This window comes from Poecilia formosa, unplaced genomic scaffold (genome assembly GCF_000485575.1).
Source record: "Poecilia formosa unplaced genomic scaffold, Poecilia_formosa-5.1.2 Scaffold72, whole genome shotgun sequence".
NCBI classification, from domain to species: domain Eukaryota; kingdom Metazoa; phylum Chordata; class Actinopteri; order Cyprinodontiformes; family Poeciliidae; genus Poecilia; species Poecilia formosa.
This window is the reverse complement of record NW_006800011.1, coordinates 1,687,583-1,708,751: the sequence shown is the minus strand read 5'-3', so window position 1 is coordinate 1,708,751 and position 21,169 is coordinate 1,687,583. Positions and strand designations below refer to the sequence as shown.

General features: G+C 37.5%; 3 protein-coding genes across 6 annotated transcripts in view; 1 reads left to right on the top strand and 2 right to left on the bottom strand.

Annotated features, from left to right (window-relative positions):
• The window catches only part of cnksr2a (connector enhancer of kinase suppressor of Ras 2a), a 79,985-nt gene that overhangs the window by 56,721 nt on the left and 2,095 nt on the right, over positions 1-21,169 (top strand). The window contains exons 23-24 of one of the 2 annotated variants that reach the window (XM_007555709.2): positions 1,339-1,526; positions 5,253-6,155. In XM_007555709.2, the coding sequence (XP_007555771.1) occupies positions 1,339-1,526; positions 5,253-5,480 (416 nt within the window). In that variant the 3' untranslated portion in view covers positions 5,481-6,155. Of the gene's footprint in view, positions 1-1,338; positions 1,527-5,252; positions 6,156-21,169 lie in introns of those variants that run through there. The other variant, XM_016673242.1, reaches the window with a different exon arrangement.
• On the bottom strand, positions 8,535-16,050 carry klhl34 (kelch-like family member 34). The gene has a single exon (XM_016673248.1). It carries the CDS (start codon positions 10,567-10,569, stop codon positions 8,782-8,784), a length of 1,788 nt encoding a protein of 595 aa, XP_016528734.1. The 5' UTR covers positions 10,570-16,050; the 3' UTR covers positions 8,535-8,781.
• smpx (small muscle protein X-linked) overlaps positions 16,393-21,169 on the bottom strand; it is a 15,015-nt gene continuing 10,238 nt past the window's right edge. For all 3 annotated transcript variants that reach the window (XM_007555706.2, XM_016673250.1, XM_007555707.2), the window contains 2 exons: positions 19,412-19,552; positions 16,393-16,571 (listed from right to left, as the gene is read on the bottom strand). In XM_007555706.2, coding sequence (XP_007555768.1) covers positions 19,415-19,552 — 138 coding nt within the window. In that variant the 3' untranslated portion in view covers positions 16,393-16,571; positions 19,412-19,414. The remainder of the gene's footprint in view (positions 16,572-19,411; positions 19,553-21,169) is intronic.

The following is a 21,169-nucleotide window of genomic DNA, read 5'->3' as shown; positions in this document are numbered from 1 at the left end:
GTAAATATATTTACTCACAAGACTTGTAAAGACCTGCGCACAATTAAAATAAGCAACATTTTATTATGTTCTAAAATTAAAAACATTGACTGGGTTGAATTAAAGTCATTTATGAATCAATAATGAGCCGAGTCAAATCATTGGGAGCTGGAGGAAGAGGAAATGCTTTCCAGCCAAACCGAGCTGGATGCAAATGCGTTTTAGGAAACATTTTGCTTTTCTTTGTCAGTGCAAGACAGTTGATTTTAAAACTTCAGGACGTATTAAAAATCTGCAGGACTGTGATGCTGAATAGAGAAATGACGTTATTACAAGCTGAAACCACCCAGCTCATAGGAAGCTACTCATTGATTTTTATATCACCCAAAGTGCTAATTAACCCTCTGTAAAAGATGAGTGTTTTAAATCATCTGAGCTGCTTGGCAGGTTGATTGTCTTCAGCATTTGGCATCATTCCTGCAGCTCCTCCATGAATCCAGCTTTCTCTCTTTGCTGCTTCGTCTCGTAATCCTTTTTAAACGAGTCTCACAGAGTAACATCTACTGTGTTATTTCACAGTACTTGTGTTTAAAAAACAGGGTTTTTCTAATATTTGTATCAATTTGGGATTGGTCTTTTATTTAAATGAGGAGGGAAGATCAATAAACTATGAAGACATAAAAATTAAGCTTCTAAAATAATTTTTAATTAAACTTCAAGACAAAGATTTTTCCATTTCAGTGTTTAAAGTAGAGATGCTCCGATCCACTTCCTGAAAAAGTACAGGTTATTTAACTTAAAACAAGACCTTTTCCCCTTGTTATAATTTACCTACCAACAAAACAAGTAATTTTTTATCAGTATTGAGGATTTATTTACTAAAAATAAGTATGTTGCTGAAAAGTTACTTTTAGGGTAGTTTCTTATTTTAAGCGTACTAAGACATTTGTAAGACATTTGTACTAGAAACCAAAACAAAATTAGTTGTTAATATTTTGTATTTTTGCAGTGTAGATCCTGATTTGCTCTTAAGTGACCGTCAGCTGCTGCTGTCCGTCTCCGTCCTAATGAGACGGCGCTGCTCTGGATAAGACCAGCGGCAGCAGGAAGGTGTCGTTCTGAAATAGTAAATAAATGTGATTTTTGTAACCAGGAGATATATGTGAGCTCTGTTTGAGAAACAGATTGCACAATAAATACCGACGTGGAGGAGGAAATAAACCTGCCACAGAGCAGAGAGCGTCCCTGAGGCTGTCAGGAGAGAGATGAGGGCTTTGTCATCGTTAATAATCTCTGCAGAAAACCGTCTCTGACGTCTCTCCTCTGCTCAGCTTCTACCGTCGGCTTCCTGTGTTGCAGGTGGCAGTGAAGGCGCGTCCCTGGGCGACCTGTTCCGCGCGTGCGAACAGGGTGGCGTCTGTCCGCTGGGGCGGAGCTCAGACGCCAAGGGCCAGTCTGAGTTCAGGCAGTCCTTCCTCCGACGGGCGGCGGACCCTCAGCTCAACGAGCGCCTGCACCGCCTGCGCATCCTCAGCTCCACGCTCAAGGTGCGTCCACTCCAGCATGAGCACAGGACAGGAGAGAAAGCACAGCTGCAGAAGCTCTGATTCACTGTCACCACACTGAAGCAGCACAGACGCATGCAGTGTGTAATACAATTAGCAATTATCTACCGATTTCTGAAAAGCCTGGCCTGCCAATACCAGATTTTTATCAATTTATAGCAAAACTAAACAACTACGTTGCCTTCAGTTGTTTTGAAAATGCTGCATAAAGGGATCATTTGTTTATAAACATGGCAGAAAGAGCCGGGCGGCCTTTAATCTGTCACTGGTTACCAGGGTTTCCCCCAGTCTATTATAAGCCTGGTGGGCCACCAGGCTTTACTTGTGCCCCCACCAGGCTTATTTATTCTAGTTTTTTTAGTGTTTGTATTTTTAAGACTTTACAGTTGGTGTTCAGACATTAATCTTCCAGTAACACGTAATTATCAAGTGATTTTTTTTCCAAACTTGACGCCTTGATATTAGGTCTCTGTCTCTTTAAGAAGCTCCTAACCTTTCAGACTCTCCATCTTCAGCTCATAATCACAACAATTCTCCTCCTTTATGCCGTTTATAATCATTTCTTGAAGTGTTGGACTGAGAAGTAGTTTGTCTGATGAGCTTATCAAACTCGCCAGGTGTTTGCTAATTGCTGCTGCCGCTAGTCTGGAGGAGCCGAGTGGCTCAGAAACATCACTATGATAATAACAATAATAATACTAAAACAGATTGTTTTGGGCTAGTTTTCTGTAAATTTTATTACATGCTTCATGAGTCTGTGCCTTTTTTCTGAGCAAACACAAATAATGCATAAACAATATATGAATTTACACAAATAAAAGAAAACGTAGCCCATTTCTAATCACATTGTTACTCTCCAGAAAGCTGATTTTTTTTTAGATTTCTTTTGTTTTTCTGTTCCACATCAGCTTATCCTACATTTATTTATGCATTTTGATGGAATTAGGACATTACAGCTAACAAGCCTTTCTGTGCCAAGCAGAAAAAATTAAAGGTATTTTTAAAAGGATCATTAAAAAACTAAACTGGGAGCAGGGAAATGATCTTGTTCAGGGTTAATATTTTGAATCAGCTCCTTACATTTTAAATAAAAGCTAACTTTAGCGCTAGTGTCACCTTCTCCAGCTCTTGTAGCAAATGTTTGCATAACTTAATTAATATCTTCTGGCTTTTTGAGTTTATTCACAACAGAAATCTTGATTATTGACTTCAGCAGCCTTTAGTTTTACAGTAAACTGTTTACACATGATGCACATAAACATGAGCACATTGTGGTAAATGTCTGTCCTGGTTCACCTCTCGTGTCTCTTTGGTTTCGGTTTCCATCGGTCCATGTGTGTCTTCGTGTTGCCTGAGCAGAGTTGATGCTTCTGGCCTGAGTGGCTCTCCTGTAATGTTTGTATTTATTCCTTGGATGCGGCGTGTTTACTCCTCCAGATGTCTGTGACTTTGGCTGTCTCAGTCAACCAGTGTTTGCACCCTGTCTGGTGTCTGTGGAGGAATATACCAAGCTTTGGGGAGCATTTGGTCGAAAACATTGTGTAGTGGTAGCAGTGACCCTGCTAGACGGCATCTATTACCCTCAGCAGAGCATAAAGCTGCTGGTTTGGACGTTTCAATATATCTGCTGCAGTGGTTGCTGTGGAAACAACAAGGATGTGAACACGCTCTCTGTCTTATCAACAATCAGTGGATCAAAACGGATGAGAGACGGAGAGAGGAAGAATATTTCTGAGGCAGATCGGGAAAATGTTGCAGATTGGTATTCTGGTGCTGCTGCCTCTAAATAATCAGATTTACTCAAAAAACTGGCTTGGAGTTCAGAATCAGCCTTTATTGTCGTCGTACAGAAGCACAACAAAATTAGTTTCAGAACAACAAAAAAGAGAAAAGGCTGTGTGTGTAAATATATACAAGTAATTACAGGGAACACCTGCTGTCGTCGTTAAATGTTGTAAATCCCAGTTACTTTCTTTTTTTTTAAAGGTCTCAGTGCTACAAATTTGTACAAGACGCAAATATGACACCAATACAAGCTGAAGTTTCCACATGCTAACGCCACTTTTAATTAGTTCAGCATAAAGTTGAAGGCGCTGCATGTAAAACTGATTTTAGACGCACTCTTACAAGATGTTATTGTAAAATAATCACGTTTCCACCACATATTGTACTGTTAGGAGCAGACATATTGGAAAAGGAGAGAGAAGTTTATTTTTTTGAATTCCCTTCCCTTTATGCTTTTCTGTTAAATCTAAATACATGTGACAGTACATATGTCATATTTTGCTTAGAAAACATAGCTGTGTATATTTTTTACACAAGTTTATATTCTTTTAAAGTAATTTATTAATATTTGCCACAATCTCACATTTAATCCAATGTAATTCTGCTTTTTCTGCTAATATTTTTAAAAGTCTGATTTTCAATATTTTGGTGCATTAAAACTCTAAGTAACTTTTATATAAAATATTTTTTTATATATATTTTGTTAAAACTATCACCATATCATAACAGTTTATGAAACATAATTTGTAAAAAGATCGATCTCCTACCTTATGTAGCTCATATTGCTGTCTGCAGAAACGCACCGCTCCCGACCAAAAACAGCCAATCAGAGCCAGGAGGAGGGTCTTAGAGCTGTCAATCATCCTCATGTACTCGCAGTTTGATATGCTAATGGCTGAGAAACAACTTAACTTACAGGAAAACTGTTTACCCGCCACGGTAACTTGCATTAGCATTCACAACAGGCTTTGCTAGCTGTAGCGTAGCAGAGATCAAGGAGGTTGTGATTGACAGCGGTAAGACCCGCCCCCTGGCTGTGATTGGTTGTTTCCCGTTAGCACTGGGAGAAGGAATTATTTATCACAGATTATCTGTCATACCATACTGCCACGACATAGTGACAGTTTCAATAAATATGTAGAAAAATCTATTTTTCATTAAAGTTACATACTGCAGCTTTAAGTATAACTTGTAACTGTACCTTAATTTTTAAAGTTTATAATTTAACAGACCAGTTTGTGTGATAAATTAAAGGACTCCCAATCAGAGGTGAGCAAAGTGTTCAAACATTATATTCAAGTAAAAATAGCACTACTTCAACATGTTTTTACTCAAGTAAAAGTGAAAAGTATTTGGTAAAAAGTCTACGGAAGTACTGATCAAATTATCAATCATTTAATATTTAAAAATTACATAATCAGACAGATCAAAATATAAAGTTAAGTGGAAATGTATGTATTTTATGAACCAAAATTACAATAATTCATGTAAGTGACAAAAAATAACAAAATCAGGCAAAAGAAAATTTTTCCTCTCAGTAAAAAACTTTTAATAAAACCAGCAGGTCTGAGTCTGAATCTGGTGAAATTTTGGATAAAACGTGTTTTCTTTTCATTCAGTAGGTAGAAAATCCAGAAGTTTTACTCAAGTTAGAGTAGAAATACTTCATAATAAAATTACTCAAGTAAAAGTACTCCTAAATGTAATTTTTTTAAAGTTACTCAAGTAAATGTAAGTAGTCACTGGCCCTCTCTGATTCTTCAGGTTTAGGTTTCCAGGAATCTGTTGGATTTAAACTTAAATCTCCCCAAACCTGAGTGTCTCCAGTCACGTCTGTGTCGCCTCTCCATGTGTCTTGCGTCTGTCGTCGTGGCAACAGTGTGAGAGTGACCCGCCCCCTCCTGTGTTTCTGCATCCTCATAGGACAGGGAGGGGGAGCTCGCGCTGATTGACAGGCTGCTGGCCAATCCGCAGCTCTCGTCGGCCGAGTTCCAGGAGTGGAAGCGAGCCTATCAGGACCTGTTCACTCAGGACCAGAACTCCGTTGCCGAACCCGAACCTGAACCCGAACCCGAACCCGCCGACCCGGGACCGCCGCCCCTCACACCGTCGCTGTCCCACACGCACTCCTACATCGAGACGCACGTCTGACCTGTTAAACGCGGACAGTTAAGCCGTCTCGATTGTTCAGATGAGTGTCGCAGGGCGGGACCGGTAGTGACGGACTGACTCGTGGTTTCCGCTTCCCGATCGGTTCGCTACCACAGATTACGGAGGAGCGCCTCACGCCGAGCGGCGACCTGTCGCCTCGAGCCGCTCCAGCTCTCGACAGGTGCTAGTTCCTGTTAGCTTCTGTGCTCTGTTCCTTCGAAGATCATTTCCTGTGGATGGTTCCTCCCCATCACCTTCATAAAAAGCGAAATCACAGAATGTATCTCGACTCATCCTGCTTGTTGTGCCATGTTTACACTGAGTGCACAGTGTCTCATAGCCAGTAAGTTGACGCTTTTTACTCCATAAAGCCTTATACTTGATTATATTGATATTATTAACTGTACAGTGAGTGTCACAGCGAACCACAATGAGATCTTTTTTTAAACTCTTGTTTTTATTTCTGTTTAGATTTAGAGGCTTTTGTTTGTGCAGATTTGGTAGAAATCTGTATAGTGCTGGGCTGGACCTGAAGCATGCACCCTCCTTCTGGAACAGGAGCCATTTAAGGGAAAAATCCACCCTAAAGTAGTTTAACACAACGCTTAACAAACAGAACATTCATCAACAAACATCCTGCAAAAACACAAAGTATAACTTCTAAAGCAAATATCTTAATATAGTAACTCAAAAGTTACTTTTCAGCAAGAAATTGGATTTTGTTTTAAGTCAGTAATCCATTAATATTGACTTAAAAAGTACTTGTTCTATTGGCAGATTATTTCACTTATGACAACACATTTTTTTCATGTTCTAAGTTAAATATAACTAGTCATTTTTAATCAATCCTAAGGAATTAATGACTCATATCTTTCTGAAAAGTTACTTTTAGGTCAGTTTTGTCTTATTTCAAATGTACTCGGATATTTACACTAGAAACTAGGAAAAAAATACTTGGTAAGATTTTGTGTTTTTACAGTGATAATATAAACATTTAACTTAATCTGCTTAGAAACCCACATTATTAAATCATTAAATATTTACAGCAAACATCTTAGAGAATGTTATATATCAAATATGAGATAAAAATAATCTTTGCTCTGAACATGACAGAAAAAAAATCCACACAGAAATAGTTAATCATAAAAATCTCAGAAGCATTAATGTTTTACCCAAGAAAGCTTTTTGAATGTATTTAACTTCATTTTCCACAAAATGGTTACTATATAAAAATATATATATAATAAAGAAAATTTAGAAATGCAGTGCCTTGAAAAAAATTATCCAAACATCTTAAACTTTTGCATATTTTATCACATCACAGCCACAAATTTAAATGTGTTTTATTGTTTTGTTTTTATTTTTTAATGACAGGACTTCACACCAACACATAAAGAAGCCATGCATTTTAATTTCCTTTTAAGATTTAATACAATATCACATAAAAATAATAAAATACATCAGAATTTGTCGGGTAATGTGATAAAATGTAAAAATATTTAATACAGGGTTTGTTATATGCAAACCCTGTATTAAATATGTATTCTTACATATTTTAGCTTAATTACTGAAGAAATATTAAACTGAATTAAATATAAACAGAAAAATATATTTTATTTGTAATCCCCATTATTGAAAAAAAATACTTAAATATGTATTTATTCAGTAAATACATAAATCTGTAGATGTAATAACTAAAGAATCCCCGATATCGATCATTTATTAACGGTATAAAATTCTCCAGGGGTGGATTTTTCCTCAGACTCTTCAGCTTTATTTTAGGCGTGTGGCATCAAACATATGAGGAATATTTACATAGGAAATAAAACTTGGATCTATTTAAAATGTTAGTCTATTTCTATGCTGCTGCCAGAAGATGTAATGTATCTGAGACGTTTCACAGACTACGAAAGCAATCATAAATATGTAATAACTTGCACTGACAAACACTGTTTGTTTGCTCCTTTTATGCTGCTGCCCGTGGTTGGTTGTAGTAGCATGTTTTTGCTGTAGATCAAAACAATATCCATTTTATGTTTTGTGTTTAAAACTATAATAGATCTCTATTTATAGAGTGTAAACTGTCTTGGAAGAATATCTTTAATTATATCAGGGTTTCTTTCTGCAAACTGTCATTGTGTAAAGAATGTTTAGTGTTAAATCTATAAATTATGGTTAAAAGGTATTTATTTATGTGTTCATTCTTCATGTTTCGCTGGAAGAAGAGGCTGGATCAATAAAGTTTTAGTCATTTGGATTAGAGGCTCTTTTTATTTGTCTGTTTTTTATCAAAAAGAGATTCGAGGCTGAGGAAAACTGACATTTTGGCTGAGAGGAATTATTGTGAACTGATCTGAACAATGTCATTAAATGCAAATACAATAAAAGAAAACAGCAAACCATTGTTAATTTATTATAAAACAACTTATTAGCTATAAAATCTACATGTCCTCTGACAACATCACAACAAGAATAAATTGTATTATCAAAAGTATCAGAAGTGATGAGTAAACGTAACTTTGGATGTTTTTGTCACAAAATACTTAGTTATGTTTTTTTTCTATTATTTTGTAATAAATAACCAATTATTGACCTTAAAATTAACCAAACTACTTTGGCTTCCTCTATCTTTTGTGTTTTACTCAGGTTATCTTTGAGGCATTTGTTTTGCTTATATGCAACATTTATTAAAGAGAAATAAAATATAAGAACAGAAGAAATCTGTAATATGATAAATACATTTTCACTGTACTGTAAATAAATCTATAAAAATGTGCAAAGCTAGTAATTCTATAAAAAAATTTCATTCAAAAGCTGCAATATGTAACTTTTATAAAAATCTTTGAAAAAAATCAAGTTCCCCTGCCTTTTCCCAGTGCTAACTATAAACGACAATCAGAGCCAGGAGGCAGGTCTTAGCGCTGTCAATCATCCTCTGTCCACCTTCAGCTGCAGCTAGCATAGCATGTTGTGAATGCGCAGGCTAGTTAGCATGCACACAGATATCCACGGATAAACGGTTTTCCCATTACGGTAAGTTATTTCTCTGCCATTAGCACATTTAGCAGCGAGTATCCAGATTTGATTGACAGCGCTAAGACCTGTTACCTACTGCAGCTTTAAGGTGGAAAGTAAATGTGTTGAGTGTTGATCAAATTTTCATCTCGGACAACTCATTTCTACCACTGGCATTAAAGCTTTCAGCAACAGCTTTTTATTTCTCTTCATGGCAATTGAACGAGATAATTCAACAGTTATTCTGAAGGTGATACTTTTCTTATAGATGTTAAGGTTGGGTCTATTAGTCCGGCAGAGGCAGCAGAGTGCACTCAGTGCCAGTCAGAGGTCTTGGGAGCTGGGCGATTTCTCTCCACTGATCTTTCTTCGTATCATACTCCAGCACGTTCCTTACAGTCACCTGCTGTCCGTCGCTCCACCTCCTCCCGCCGAATACCAGCAGATTCCCACCTGCCATGGTTAACATCCCGTAGTTGAACAAGCCGTTTGCGAGTGGTTTGAGGCGGGTCCAGTGGTTCGACTGCGGGTCGTACCGTTCAATGTCACAAAACTGCTCGTACATCCCCAGCAGGGCGTAAATGTAACCGTGGGCGGTTGCCAATCTATGACCAAACCTTGGGATGGACATGGATGCCCTCTTTTCCCAGACTGTGGGCTTCAGGTCCCAAGAGATGCATTCACTACTTATTTCCCTGTTTACATCCTGGTTACTAACATGGATGCGGCCCTGGTGGGCAGGGAGTCCTCCTGTCACATAGATACTCTTGTCAAGCACGGTAGATGCGTGGCCGTGAAGAGGGTAAGGCATCGCTGCAGCTCTCCTCCACGCTCCTGAAGCCATGTCGTAATACTCAACATAAGCTAAGGAAATGTACGTCATGGAGTTCGGATGCGACTGTCGTCCCCCAATAGCATAAATGACGTCCTCCACCACGCAGAGGGTGAACTGCACCCGCCTCTCCAGCATGGACTCCATCTGCTTCCAGTGGTTGAAGCGTGGATCGTACCTCCAGACTTGGCTTGAGGTCGACACAGTGACAGACTTCTCATCGCTATTTTTCATGTCTTCACCGCCAATCACGAAGAGAAAACCTCCCACTGAACAGACGCAGGCATTTCTGAGTCTCAGAGGTAGAGCAAAACCTGGCGATGAAAACTTCCTGCTACAGGTGTCGAACGCCAGCACCTGTTGCTCTGGCCAATCAGGGCTAACCCCACCACCAACAAGAAGCACATGATTGGGTGATCCTCTAAGGGTCGACTGCCTGCTTTGTGCTGTTGGCTGAGCTGAACCCATATGATGGTACTCAAGAGCCCGAGTCAGCTGACTTCTGATCAGAGGAGTGGCCATGGCCCTATTTCCATGGCAAAGGCCAGAAAGCTCTGAAGGCGCAACCAATCCGAAGCGTAGACGACTCAGTAGAAGGTTTGACTTTAGCAGTGGAAGGGGCCCATTTTCATCCAGCCAGTCTAGAGAAAGTCTTATGAGATCCACTTCCTTGACCCCAGGTATCTTGTCTGCATCTAGCACTGCCATCAGCGACGGAAAGTTCAACCCAAGGAGAACAACCCTGCTTTTCTGCAGCAGAACCGACATCTTCTTGGCAATGGTTTGATTTGCAGCCTCAAGTGCATTCAGGAGGAAGTGTTGCTCAGCCAGATTGGCATAGTAGCAGCAATTATCAGCAGTTAAGCCATCCGCCATAAATCGCTCGCATATTGACAGCGCCGCCTCCACCTGGAGGTACCGGGCTGCTTCCACAACAACAGGAAGTGTGGAGGAAGAAATGCTCAACCACCCTGAGTACAAGAAATCCAAAATGGCTTCCAGACCCTCAGGCGTCAGCGCCGGGAGTCTGATGGAGTCTGCTGATCTCTCTGCAGTTGTCTCTCCAAAAAGGGCCCAGAAGTAGTCACTGGAGCTCGCTAACAGACTGCGATGACATGGGAAGGAAACACCGCCTGCTTCCAGGACGACATCGCACATCTTCTTCTGATCCCGCAAACGCTGGAAGCCAGAGAGGAGTCCGGTTCTGTGTGAGGAACTGTAGAGGAGTGAGTAGGTATCCATGCATAAGTTCTGTCAAGAAGAAGAAAGGACAACAGTTTTTTTGCTGATGTGTTGCATGAAAGAAGACTGGAAGAGAGTGTCCTCAGTTGAGCTCACTCCATCTGTGTTTTAGTCCTCTTCTGTCTGCAGAAGCTGTTATCCGACACCATGATAGGGAGGTCATGACAGCCCCCTGCACATACACATCAACACAGCCCTGTGACCCGTCCCTCTTTGGCACTGAGACTTGGCGCTCTTGTCTATGTCTGGGACACTGGCGCTGTTGGCTTTGTGTTTGTCAGCTGCCCTTTACTCCGAGTCCTCTAGGGAGTATCCCCCAGGCGCATGCCTTCAATTTAATATCAACCAACAAACAAACATTGTGTTATCCAACAGAGTTGGACGGACAGGGAGCCAGATTGGGGTTTGAGTGTCTATCTCTGTGGATGAAGTCATCTGTAAATACAGCTGCTGCAGTCAAGGCGTCCAGGAATCTGATGGGCACGGTTGATAAAGCACCTTTCTGTCAGGAATAGAAACAGCTTAGAGGATTCATCTGGAAGGACAATACTATGAAAGCTGGACTCTAATCTTTTAAACTGGATTTTATTGATACAATCCAGAATTTTGATCTCTTGAAACTTTACCAGCAGAACATTTTAAGAGATGCTAATGTATGACGACAGAAACGGTAATTTCATCTGAATCAAGGTGATTCCAAAAGAGCCATTAGTAGAAACTATTAAAGATGGAGAAACTTTCAGGTTTAGTTCTGTTTTAGTTTGTTTTGAAACGCACAATTCTAATTAGTTTTAGTGTTAATAATATAATTTGTTTTTGTGTTTATGAATTTTGTATCCCACATAAGCAGCTGACATTGGCTGCCAGCAAATTAAACTAGTCCACAAAATGGCGACAGTAAAAGTTGGGAAAAAAACGCCAGTTCGTTGGTTGTTCAACAATATTTTTATATGTTTTTGAAATTGTTTTCTTCTGTTGAGTATCCATTACCAAATCATTGTAGACATAATCACAATACAATACTTTGACTTTTTGAATTCTGCACCTGAAAGTTATCAAAAATAGGAAAAAACTAAAATTACTACTTATAACTAAGCAAGATTTAGCTATTAAGTATTAAAAACTATCAGACTCTAAAAACTATTTAAAACTAACCAAATTGGACAAAAAGTCACAATAACGAAACTAAAGTATAAGAAACTATGATAACCCTACCATTCTTCACTAATTTTGATGAGTAAAATAAACTTTGCACAAACTCTGTCCAAGAGTTTTTGAAATTGAGTTTAGCTTGATCTGGGATGTTTTAAAACTTTTCCACATCACTAAATGTGAGGGTTTTCCTCTGAGGTGTTAGAAGTAGCCCGTTGCTGTTGGTATCAGGGTAATCCTGTCCCCTTTGGGGAGGCATTTAACCTCCCTCTGACCTGCAGAGTTTCACAGCCACAAGATGGATGTCACTGTATTATTTTTATGCAGCAGAAGAGAGGGAGCAGGAGGGAAAAACAGCGCGCCTACAAGCTTCCCATCATGTTTATGGATGTATCTGATTAATGTTCAGCTACTGTCAGGGCTCAACCATGAAAACACGACATGCTGAGAGACATTTAAATGTGAATTTTGATACCCCAGCAAATGAGTTTGCATGTTTTTGTTGGCGTCGTAGTATATTCTTCAAAGTCCAGTACATTGCTTTCTCGTTGAAGTGAAAACCATGTTCCTTTTTATCTTTTATAAGCTGCAAAGAGTTTTTAATCTTTGGCGCTCGGTGTCGGGAGTGTTTGTTTGGGTGACTATTCCTCCTTGACCTGATGGGCATCTAATCTTAGCTGCAGCTGCTACATGTGAGCGTTTATCTATGTGCAAAGAGACACGTGATTTGGTGATGGATTTGTGCTGTAATTTCTGGGGGTATGTGTGTTTGCTAATGTTGACACCTCCACCTAAGAGAATACAGAAAAAAATAAAGAATAATAACAGGAGACAGATTTTATGCTTTGGCAGGGCTCAGAAAAACTTCAGGAATTAAATGATTTAGCCTTGAGGTAACCAATCTCACATCTTTGCTATGTCAATCTCCTTAACACCCACCTGAGAGGATTAAATGTCTCAGCCAAGATTAAATCAGTTTTTAATGTGTGATCTTCACAGTATTACTTTCACAGTCAATCATCCTATTTCTGGATGTTTTTCATACCAGAAACTGTTCAACAAATCTGCTGGCAAGATTATATGTTTAGGAAAGCAGCAAAATTATTTGAAAAACTAAAGCTGCTACTTACTGTTGGGGTATTTGGTTTAAAAACCTAAACATGATGAGACGATTAAAAACTGTAAACACTAAATCAGTAATGCAGTTTGTTCTTGACCGTTAGCTATTGCTAGCTGAAGGTGTAAACTCTGTTGAAATTTTAAACAATTGGATCTGATTTTACCCGGTCGCTAACGTTTAGCCGTGACCACATGTAATGCGCTAGCTCGATGAGACTTGACGGAAATGACCTGCACTGTAAACAAATGGAGAAATTGAGTTCAATGGAAGAAATCCCAGACAGAGAACTGAAGGAAATGAGAATGAAGCAGAAAGATAATTTCGAGGCTAATAAAACTAAGACAATTTTTACGCCTTTGTAATCTTTCATCAAACAGAAGATTGAAAAAGTTTGTTTTAGGTTGACTTCTAGATCCTGCACCTTTGAGCCTCTTTTAAAGGTTTATTAACTCTTCTGCAGCTGGAGTGAGAGATTGGTTTATTAGTGTACATTTTAGCAAAGCAATAAAATCTTGTCTTGTTTTTAATTGATCTCAGTGCTGCTTTTGACACCGGAAATATGTTTGAATGGCTCACATCTTATTTGCCAGATCAAAACTTTGTGCCACCTGGCAAATATAAAAATGAATGAACAGAAATTACACATGGAGTTCCCTTAAGGCAGTGTTCTCGACCCACTTTTATTCAATATCCATATACAAATGTGGAAAAGTTGGGATACACTATGAAAACCTATGTGTTTTTCTAACATTTTTTGGACTTACACAGATTACATTTCAATTTCCCCAACACTAAAAAATTTAAGTAACAACACAAAGTAATTAAAATTTCTAAGTTCTGTAATATGTTATTTAAAAATGCCATTTCCCTACATATTTTTACCAATTTACAATGGCTGAAACCTGACCTGCCTCGATCTGAACCAACTACAGGAAAATGGTTCTTTCTGGGCCCTTCAGTGTTGCTAATGCTACTTATTGTACTGAAATCATACCTGATCTCATCTCCTTCAGCACCCATTTGCTGACGGACTTCCAAAATTAGAAATGTCACATTGCAAAACCAGCGTTGAATGAGCAGCTCTTGACATTCAAAATGGCGGTGCTCAGCAGAAACCCGACAGGCAAGACTTCAGTGTTTGTTCACTTTCTGGGTCACTGTTCTGTCCAGGATGTTTTACAGGTTTTAATGTTGCCATACAAAAGATTTAAATAGCTGTCATCTTATTAGATGGAAAGTGGATTTATTTGAATCACCTCTAAACTATGGAGGATAATGAGTGATCTTTAGGGATCACTGGTCTAAAACAGATCCATATGTGGTGAAAGGTTGAAAAGTTGAAAAGAAGTCGACTTTAAGAAGTTACCTGGCATCTAAATAACGCTGGAAATTGTTAAAAGACATATATGTCCCTCATTTTCAACATGTTTTTCATGATTGTCCACAGAAAATGGCTGTACAAAGCCTAAGAGATATAATGTTGAAGAGAAAACCGGCCTTAAAGTCAAATCTTTAACTTTACTATTTGATTGACACTCCATTTCTCACCTAAGCCCTTGAGCCAAAATGTGACTGAAACATAGAGATTGGAAATACAAGTGGCTGAAATTGGTTTCCTCCCTAAGGAGTCTGGATTCACATCGAAGGATTGGGGAAAATAACTCGGAATGAACCAGGTTTTTAGCTTTACTACGATTGTCATCTGCAAAACGTATTGTAAAGATGTTTTAGACCTCAGAGTAGATCAAGGATTTCCTGGTAAAGATAATTTATCATAGCTTCCTTGGAAAATTCTTCAAATCCAATGCAGATTAACAAAAAATATAGACCTTAACCCTAAGGAAGAATCCATATTAGCAGAAAAAGCTGCGCAAAACATTGTTGATATTCTATGAATGTCAAAAAACACAATTTCAGAATTATAGTGCTTCCATTAAATAAAAAAATGCAATAAAATTCACACGTGGATAACTTTGTTCAAGCAATAGATTATTAAAAATTGTCACACCATCTTCCTTCTACCACTTCCTGTCGTCTTCTTTGTCATTTCCACCAGTAGTAACATCTGATATTTGATCATGACTCAAAAAAAAAGTGTTTCCATTGCAGTTTAGCAAAATACACTAATTTCGATACAGCTGAGAAACTGCCTCATCCTGGGCAAAAACATTTTATTGAAAATGTGAGTTTTTTCTAAATTGGCGCGTTTCCATTAATCTCTTTGTTTCACAGTTGGAACCAAAAGTGTCATCACTTTATTTTATTACAACCCATCCCACGGTTGTCATTGACAAACCCAAAATTTCAAAAATATGGTAACACTCAAAAATAAAAATAAAACAGACAATAAAGATACATCCTCAAATAAAGGGCAACTAGATTTTTCCCTTCTCATCCAGAAGGTTTCTTCAGTTCTGAACATAAGCAGGAAGTACCGGAGTAAGTTACGGTCAGAGCAATCATTCGTCATTATATCCGATTACTGATGCTACCGGTCGATTGGTGTGATTGTTGACTAAAGTCCTGTTGCTTTTTATTCAACCACTGAAAATCTACACCAGTGTATAAAATGAAATTTAGCTACATTTATTTGATTTCCACTCAGTAACAGATGTTTTGGTGTAGAAAAACCAACCAACATATTATTTTTTTATCTTTTAGCTTAACAGGAAATGACAAAATGGGTCTGTTGTTTTTTTATAGGTTTTACTGTGATAATATTAATTTTCTGGAAAACACAAAAACATCAACAAAAATATAAGTAATATTTACCTCCAATCCCCAAGCAACCAACCCTTCAGTTGATACAGTAGAAATATTTAATCACAGGCCAGTTAAAGTTTAGGAGTAGATGAACTGCTTAGTTTTACTTCAGTAATATTACTATTCGAATAAACTCTACTCACTGCAAATAACTTCACTGAATGAAGAATAAACATGTCTTAACCAAAATTGGACACGCCTACAGTTTATGTTGAAGTGAGACCTCTTGTTAATAGACAAGCTTTGTTGTCCTAATATTATTTGCTACCTGCTGAGACGTTTGATCAATAAAATACAATAAACACCAAAAATAACGTTCTTACATATACAGTATATATTACCTGCTTTAAGTATTAGTTTCATGAATTTGTATTGAAAATATAAATATATATTTGAAAGTGTTTCTCTTGTCTGAATTATTTTATTACTATGTTGTCTGATGAAATCATTTTAAAATATAGTTACTTGTAACTGTTTTTACTAAATACTTTTGAGTAATTTCTTGAACTTTTTACTTTTGCTTGAGTAAAAATATGCTGAAGTAGCGCTACTCTTACTGGAGTTTCTGACTACTCAACACAACTAATGCGGCGCTAAAGAGCAAAAGTGTCTAAAATTTAACTGCTACAATGTTAATTAATTTTGTTTTGGGATAAAGGAGTATTCTTTAAATGTGTTTCATTCTAAACTAATAAGCTAAACAAACCCTAAAATACTTAAATAATGGCTAACACCTCTCATCTTATTCAGTGAGTCCAAACAGAAAATTTCTACTTTTTTAAAATATAAATTAGCTTAAATGTGTATTTTAATCTGAAATATCAAATTAGTGAAAGTTTCTAGAGGTAAATTTAGACAGGTTGCTGGGGTTCCTCTGATATCTTGTAGCTGCAGTGTTTCTACTCTTTCACAGCAGAGGGAAAGTCAGTTTGTGGAGATTATCGTCCGTCTTCCTCAGCTCAGTTTCCTGCAGGAGAAAAGAGAAAATCTGCAGTGAGGGATTTTATTTGGCAGCTATCAACGAAACGGCAGGAATCAAATTATCCAGATCTTAAAGAGAAAAATGTATTTACATTTTCTAATTTTTTTTTCATACATTGATTGTAACATTATTGTTATTTTCCTTGTCAACAAGAGACTTTGCAACGAGAAAACATCTCCAGCTCAAGTGGATTAATGGCAAGAAAATTGATATACAAAAAACTATTTATCTCGTAAAGATCCTTTGCTTTTGTTGCATGTAAAAGTTTCAGATCAAAAAATAAAATTTTAATATTAATATCTGATAATTTGGGTTAAAAATACAATACAGTTTTCAGATAACAATGGTATTTTACTCTTGCAAAAATCACTTATCTGAAAACATGAAACAGGCCAAGAAGATGTCAAAAAGTAACTCAGTAATCCCAAATCAATATGGAGGGAAATTTAACTTTTTTAAACATTCAAACAAAAAGTGATTCAAATCAAAAATGAAATTCTGATCAACACCTTTAGCATTATAATGAAATATTTTATTTTTGAAACTAGTTTTCCATACAAAGATCTATGTTTTTGTTTTTCATTAAAATTATTTTATCGGACAAAATGAAAATTTTCTACAAAACCTTCTGTTTTTAATCTGAATTGTTTATATTTTTCTCAAGAAGTGAAAAACAAAGAAATTGTTGCGCTTGTCAGAAATGTTTGGTTCTGATTCTCATATCTTTTGATTTCAACTGTTTTTGGTTGAACTCAAAGAAATTTGAGTGTTGAGAACAGGAGCTATGTGGGCGGGGCTTAAAAAGGAACAATGTAAGACGTGCTTCTATTGGTTAGTATCAATTAAAGCGACAGGCACTCAACCCTCCCATCTCTGCATTCGCTAAACTTTTTAGTAGCTGTTGAGTTACAACAACTTAGAGCTGGACAATATATCAATAACACATATTGTGATCAATATCAATAGATAATATGTCTGACAGAATATTCAATAATTTCACTCAACTCTGATCTAGAACTGCACAGCATTCTGGGAGATGTAGGCATAGCAAAGGCTTTAGCTGTTCAACCTTTGACAGCTAGCCAAGCAAGCGTTTGGTGGAATCAACTCACTCATTCTATGGTTACCTAGCAACTCACTCATTCTATGGTTACCTAGCAACAACCCCTTGAGTAACTTGCGCAGCAGCAGTTTAAGGTTTAGACATCCCTCATAACTGATTAAAAATAAAAATAAGCCATATGGAGAGACAATAGAAAATTACAACAGCTGGAGAGGACAACCTTCAATAAAACAGGAAAGATCACTAGTTTGTCAGGATTTCAAGTTTTTAAAACAAAAAAATAATCACTAAATATCAACATCAACTGACATCAAAACCCATATTTTGTGATACATATTTACATTATTTTTAAGTTGAACTTCTTTGATTAATAATGTTTATTTTTAAAAACTTGCCAAACCCAAATTCCCATTAATAAGAATAATGAGGTTTGTGTTTTTCCTGTTTTTAAGAAAAGCGACAGATCCGATTAAACGGATGAACGTGTTGTTTTTAGTGCTGGTTTCGCTTCATTATCGGACGGTTCCTGCTGCGTTCCTCTGACAGGGTGGAGCGGTCTCGCTGTTTATGTGCCGCGGTTTCTGTGTCCTGCTGACAAAGTCACAGCACAGACCGCTCCACACTGCTCACACTCCTAAAACACACACTAGTAATGCTACAAAATACAAATATAGTGCCTGACTCAACCCTCCCAGCCCACACACACACACTCACAAACACACACACTCACACACATCAACAATAGCTCAGCTTGACCCAATGGAAATAAGAGTGGCCGACAGTGACCCCCTGTGGCGAACTGAGAGAATTACCAGTAACTATATTTACCTTTGACAGTAAAGATTTTAAATATTTCTACCTTTAAGAACTAAAATTAGCATTTTTTAACTCAAACTATATTTTTTCTTAAGTTAAATATTATCTAAATGAATAAAAGACACAGTTAATAGTTTTGTCTAGACGGCTGAATTGTTTTTAGTTTTAGTCTGCTCTGGACTTTTTGCTGTATTTCCAAACAGCTTCCTTCTGCACGTTAAAACACAGCTGCGTTTTTGTTGGAAAATTAACTATTTTCTTTCACTCAGACTGAATTTGCATCCCTCACAACGAGGGAGTGGCATGGCTTATAAATCACCCTCTATCCTTCCTTTCTGTGCTTTGGTTCTTATTTGCATCAGTTTTATTTCTGGACACTTTCACTGTGATCTGTCTGCACTGAGCAACTCTGAAAACAACAACATTGAATGGAAAAATAAATGTGCTTTTGTACGTTTGTCTTATATTTTTAACAATGTTTGTTCCTCAGTTATGTAATGTAAACTCATTTGGTTTTTTTATGTCTTTTCTAGTTTCTATTACAAACATCTTAGTTACTACTTGTTTTCTTGGCAGATTATTTATCTTATAACATAGGGAAAAAAATTATTTTTAATGAATATTAAGTAAATTTTGACCTAAAATAACCTCCTATTTCTTGCTGAAAACTTATTTAAGCTACTTTTGTCTTACTTCAGGTGTACTAAGATATTCAGACTAGAAACTAGACCAAAATTACTTGGTAAGATTTAGTTGTTTTGCAGTGTACAGCCAAAAACAGTTTTGATACAATATGAAAATCGACAATCCCACCTGTAAATACCTTTAGCTTTTTTCTTTTCAACCATCCATCTTCAAAAATGATCAAGCTGACACTTTCAGCTCTTGTTGGTATATTAGATTTCAGTTTTTATTGTTAATTGAGTGAATCCCCAGGTGAACCTACATGTTACTCCTTGGTGACCCATCGTAGTTCGCTCTTTTTGTTTTGTAGCTCTGATAGGTTGACGGCCGGGCCCGGTAGCTTCTGCAGAGGCTTCTTGTCTTCTAGTGACGGGGGACGCATCGGTAGTTCAGGTGGTTGAGCCTGCAGCAAAACAACACAAACTGAATGAAAAACATTGAAATTAAAAATATAATGTGACACACATCCTGTTCAGTTCAGCTGAAAAATAAACAAACCGGCTGGTTGCTTACGTGTGGACACCCTTAAATTTGTTTTTATTATGTAAATCCTTCACAGCTTGGCTTTGCAGCTAAAGAACCACCGTACTGAAGGCAGAGAGATTTTAACATTTCTGCAAAAAACAGGAAAGTTTAATTAATCGGTCAGATGGTGAAAATCGTTGGTTTCATTATTTCATCACCGTTTGTCCATCAGACGGACTGATCAGCATCCAAAGGACCAGAAACGATGGATGGACAGATAGATGGATGGAAGGAAAGTCAGATGGATGGATGGAGGATGGATGGATGGATGGATGGATGGATAGCAGGGTGTGAAAGCCAATCGTTTTTCCATTTTCTATTTTCTTCTTACTCCATAATTTTCCAGGATTTTCCAGGCTGTAGAAACCCTGGAAGCATCTGAAACCGGAGTCGTTCTCCTTTAAAGCCTCAGATTCTGAGAAATTTAGTTTCTCTGCTTTGTTTGTTCGGCTTGGCCCACAATGTGACCCGGCTTCATTTGCTTAGGGAAACATGAGGCGCGACCAAACAGGACCAGAGAGTCCACATGTGGAGGTGTTCACGCCTGATGTACGACTCTCAGTCTGGTTCACAAAACTCAACAGAACCAAACCCAATGAGACAATTAGACAAGCAGAGTTTAGTTGCCGCTTCCTTTAACTTAACAGTAGATCTGCAGAATGAAGCCAGAAAAAATAGGAGAAACCTGAAAATGCTAAAGGTTTGTGTTTCAGTTATTGGCCTTGAATTGTGGAACGAATTAAATGATGATCTCAAATTATGTCTCATCTTGCTTTAAAATGATAACGGCTTATGCTGTCGCAAAACATTCACATTTAAATATAGATCTTTGTATGTCTTCTTATATGAGCAGAATATATATTTTGTTAATGTAGGCTGCAGGTAGAGTTGGGTAATAACATTACCCAACTCTACCTGCAGTGTTTTTTAATCAATCAATCGATCAAATTTTATTTGTATAGCACATTTCAGCAGCAAGGCATTTCAAAGTGCTTTACATAATTAAAATGCAAACAGCATGTGACAGAATAAACAGTGTGAAAGAGATTTTGAAAAAGATTAAAACAGATAAAAACATTAAAACCCCTTTTAGGACTTCAGTTAAACGTCGTTTAACTGGGACTCAAACCCTCTGGGACTTTAGTCAAAAACACTGTTTGACAAGGACTCCAACCTCTAGGTTTTTAGTTGAAACGCCGTCAACTGGGACTCTAAACCCTGTAGGACTTTAGTTAAACGTCGTTTAACTGGGACGTTTTCCAGGGGCTTTACATCATTAAAACGTAGACAGTGAGAAAGAGAAATAAAAAGAAACTAATAAATAGATAAAAAGTAAAGATAAAAACATTAAAAACATCGAAGACATCAAAACCTGCACTCTAATCCTAATTTAGCCATAAGCAACTCTAAACAGGTGGATTTTAAGTTGAGATTTAAAGGCACCCAGTGTTTCAGCTGTTTTACAGTTTTCTGGAAGTTTATTCCAAATCCGTGG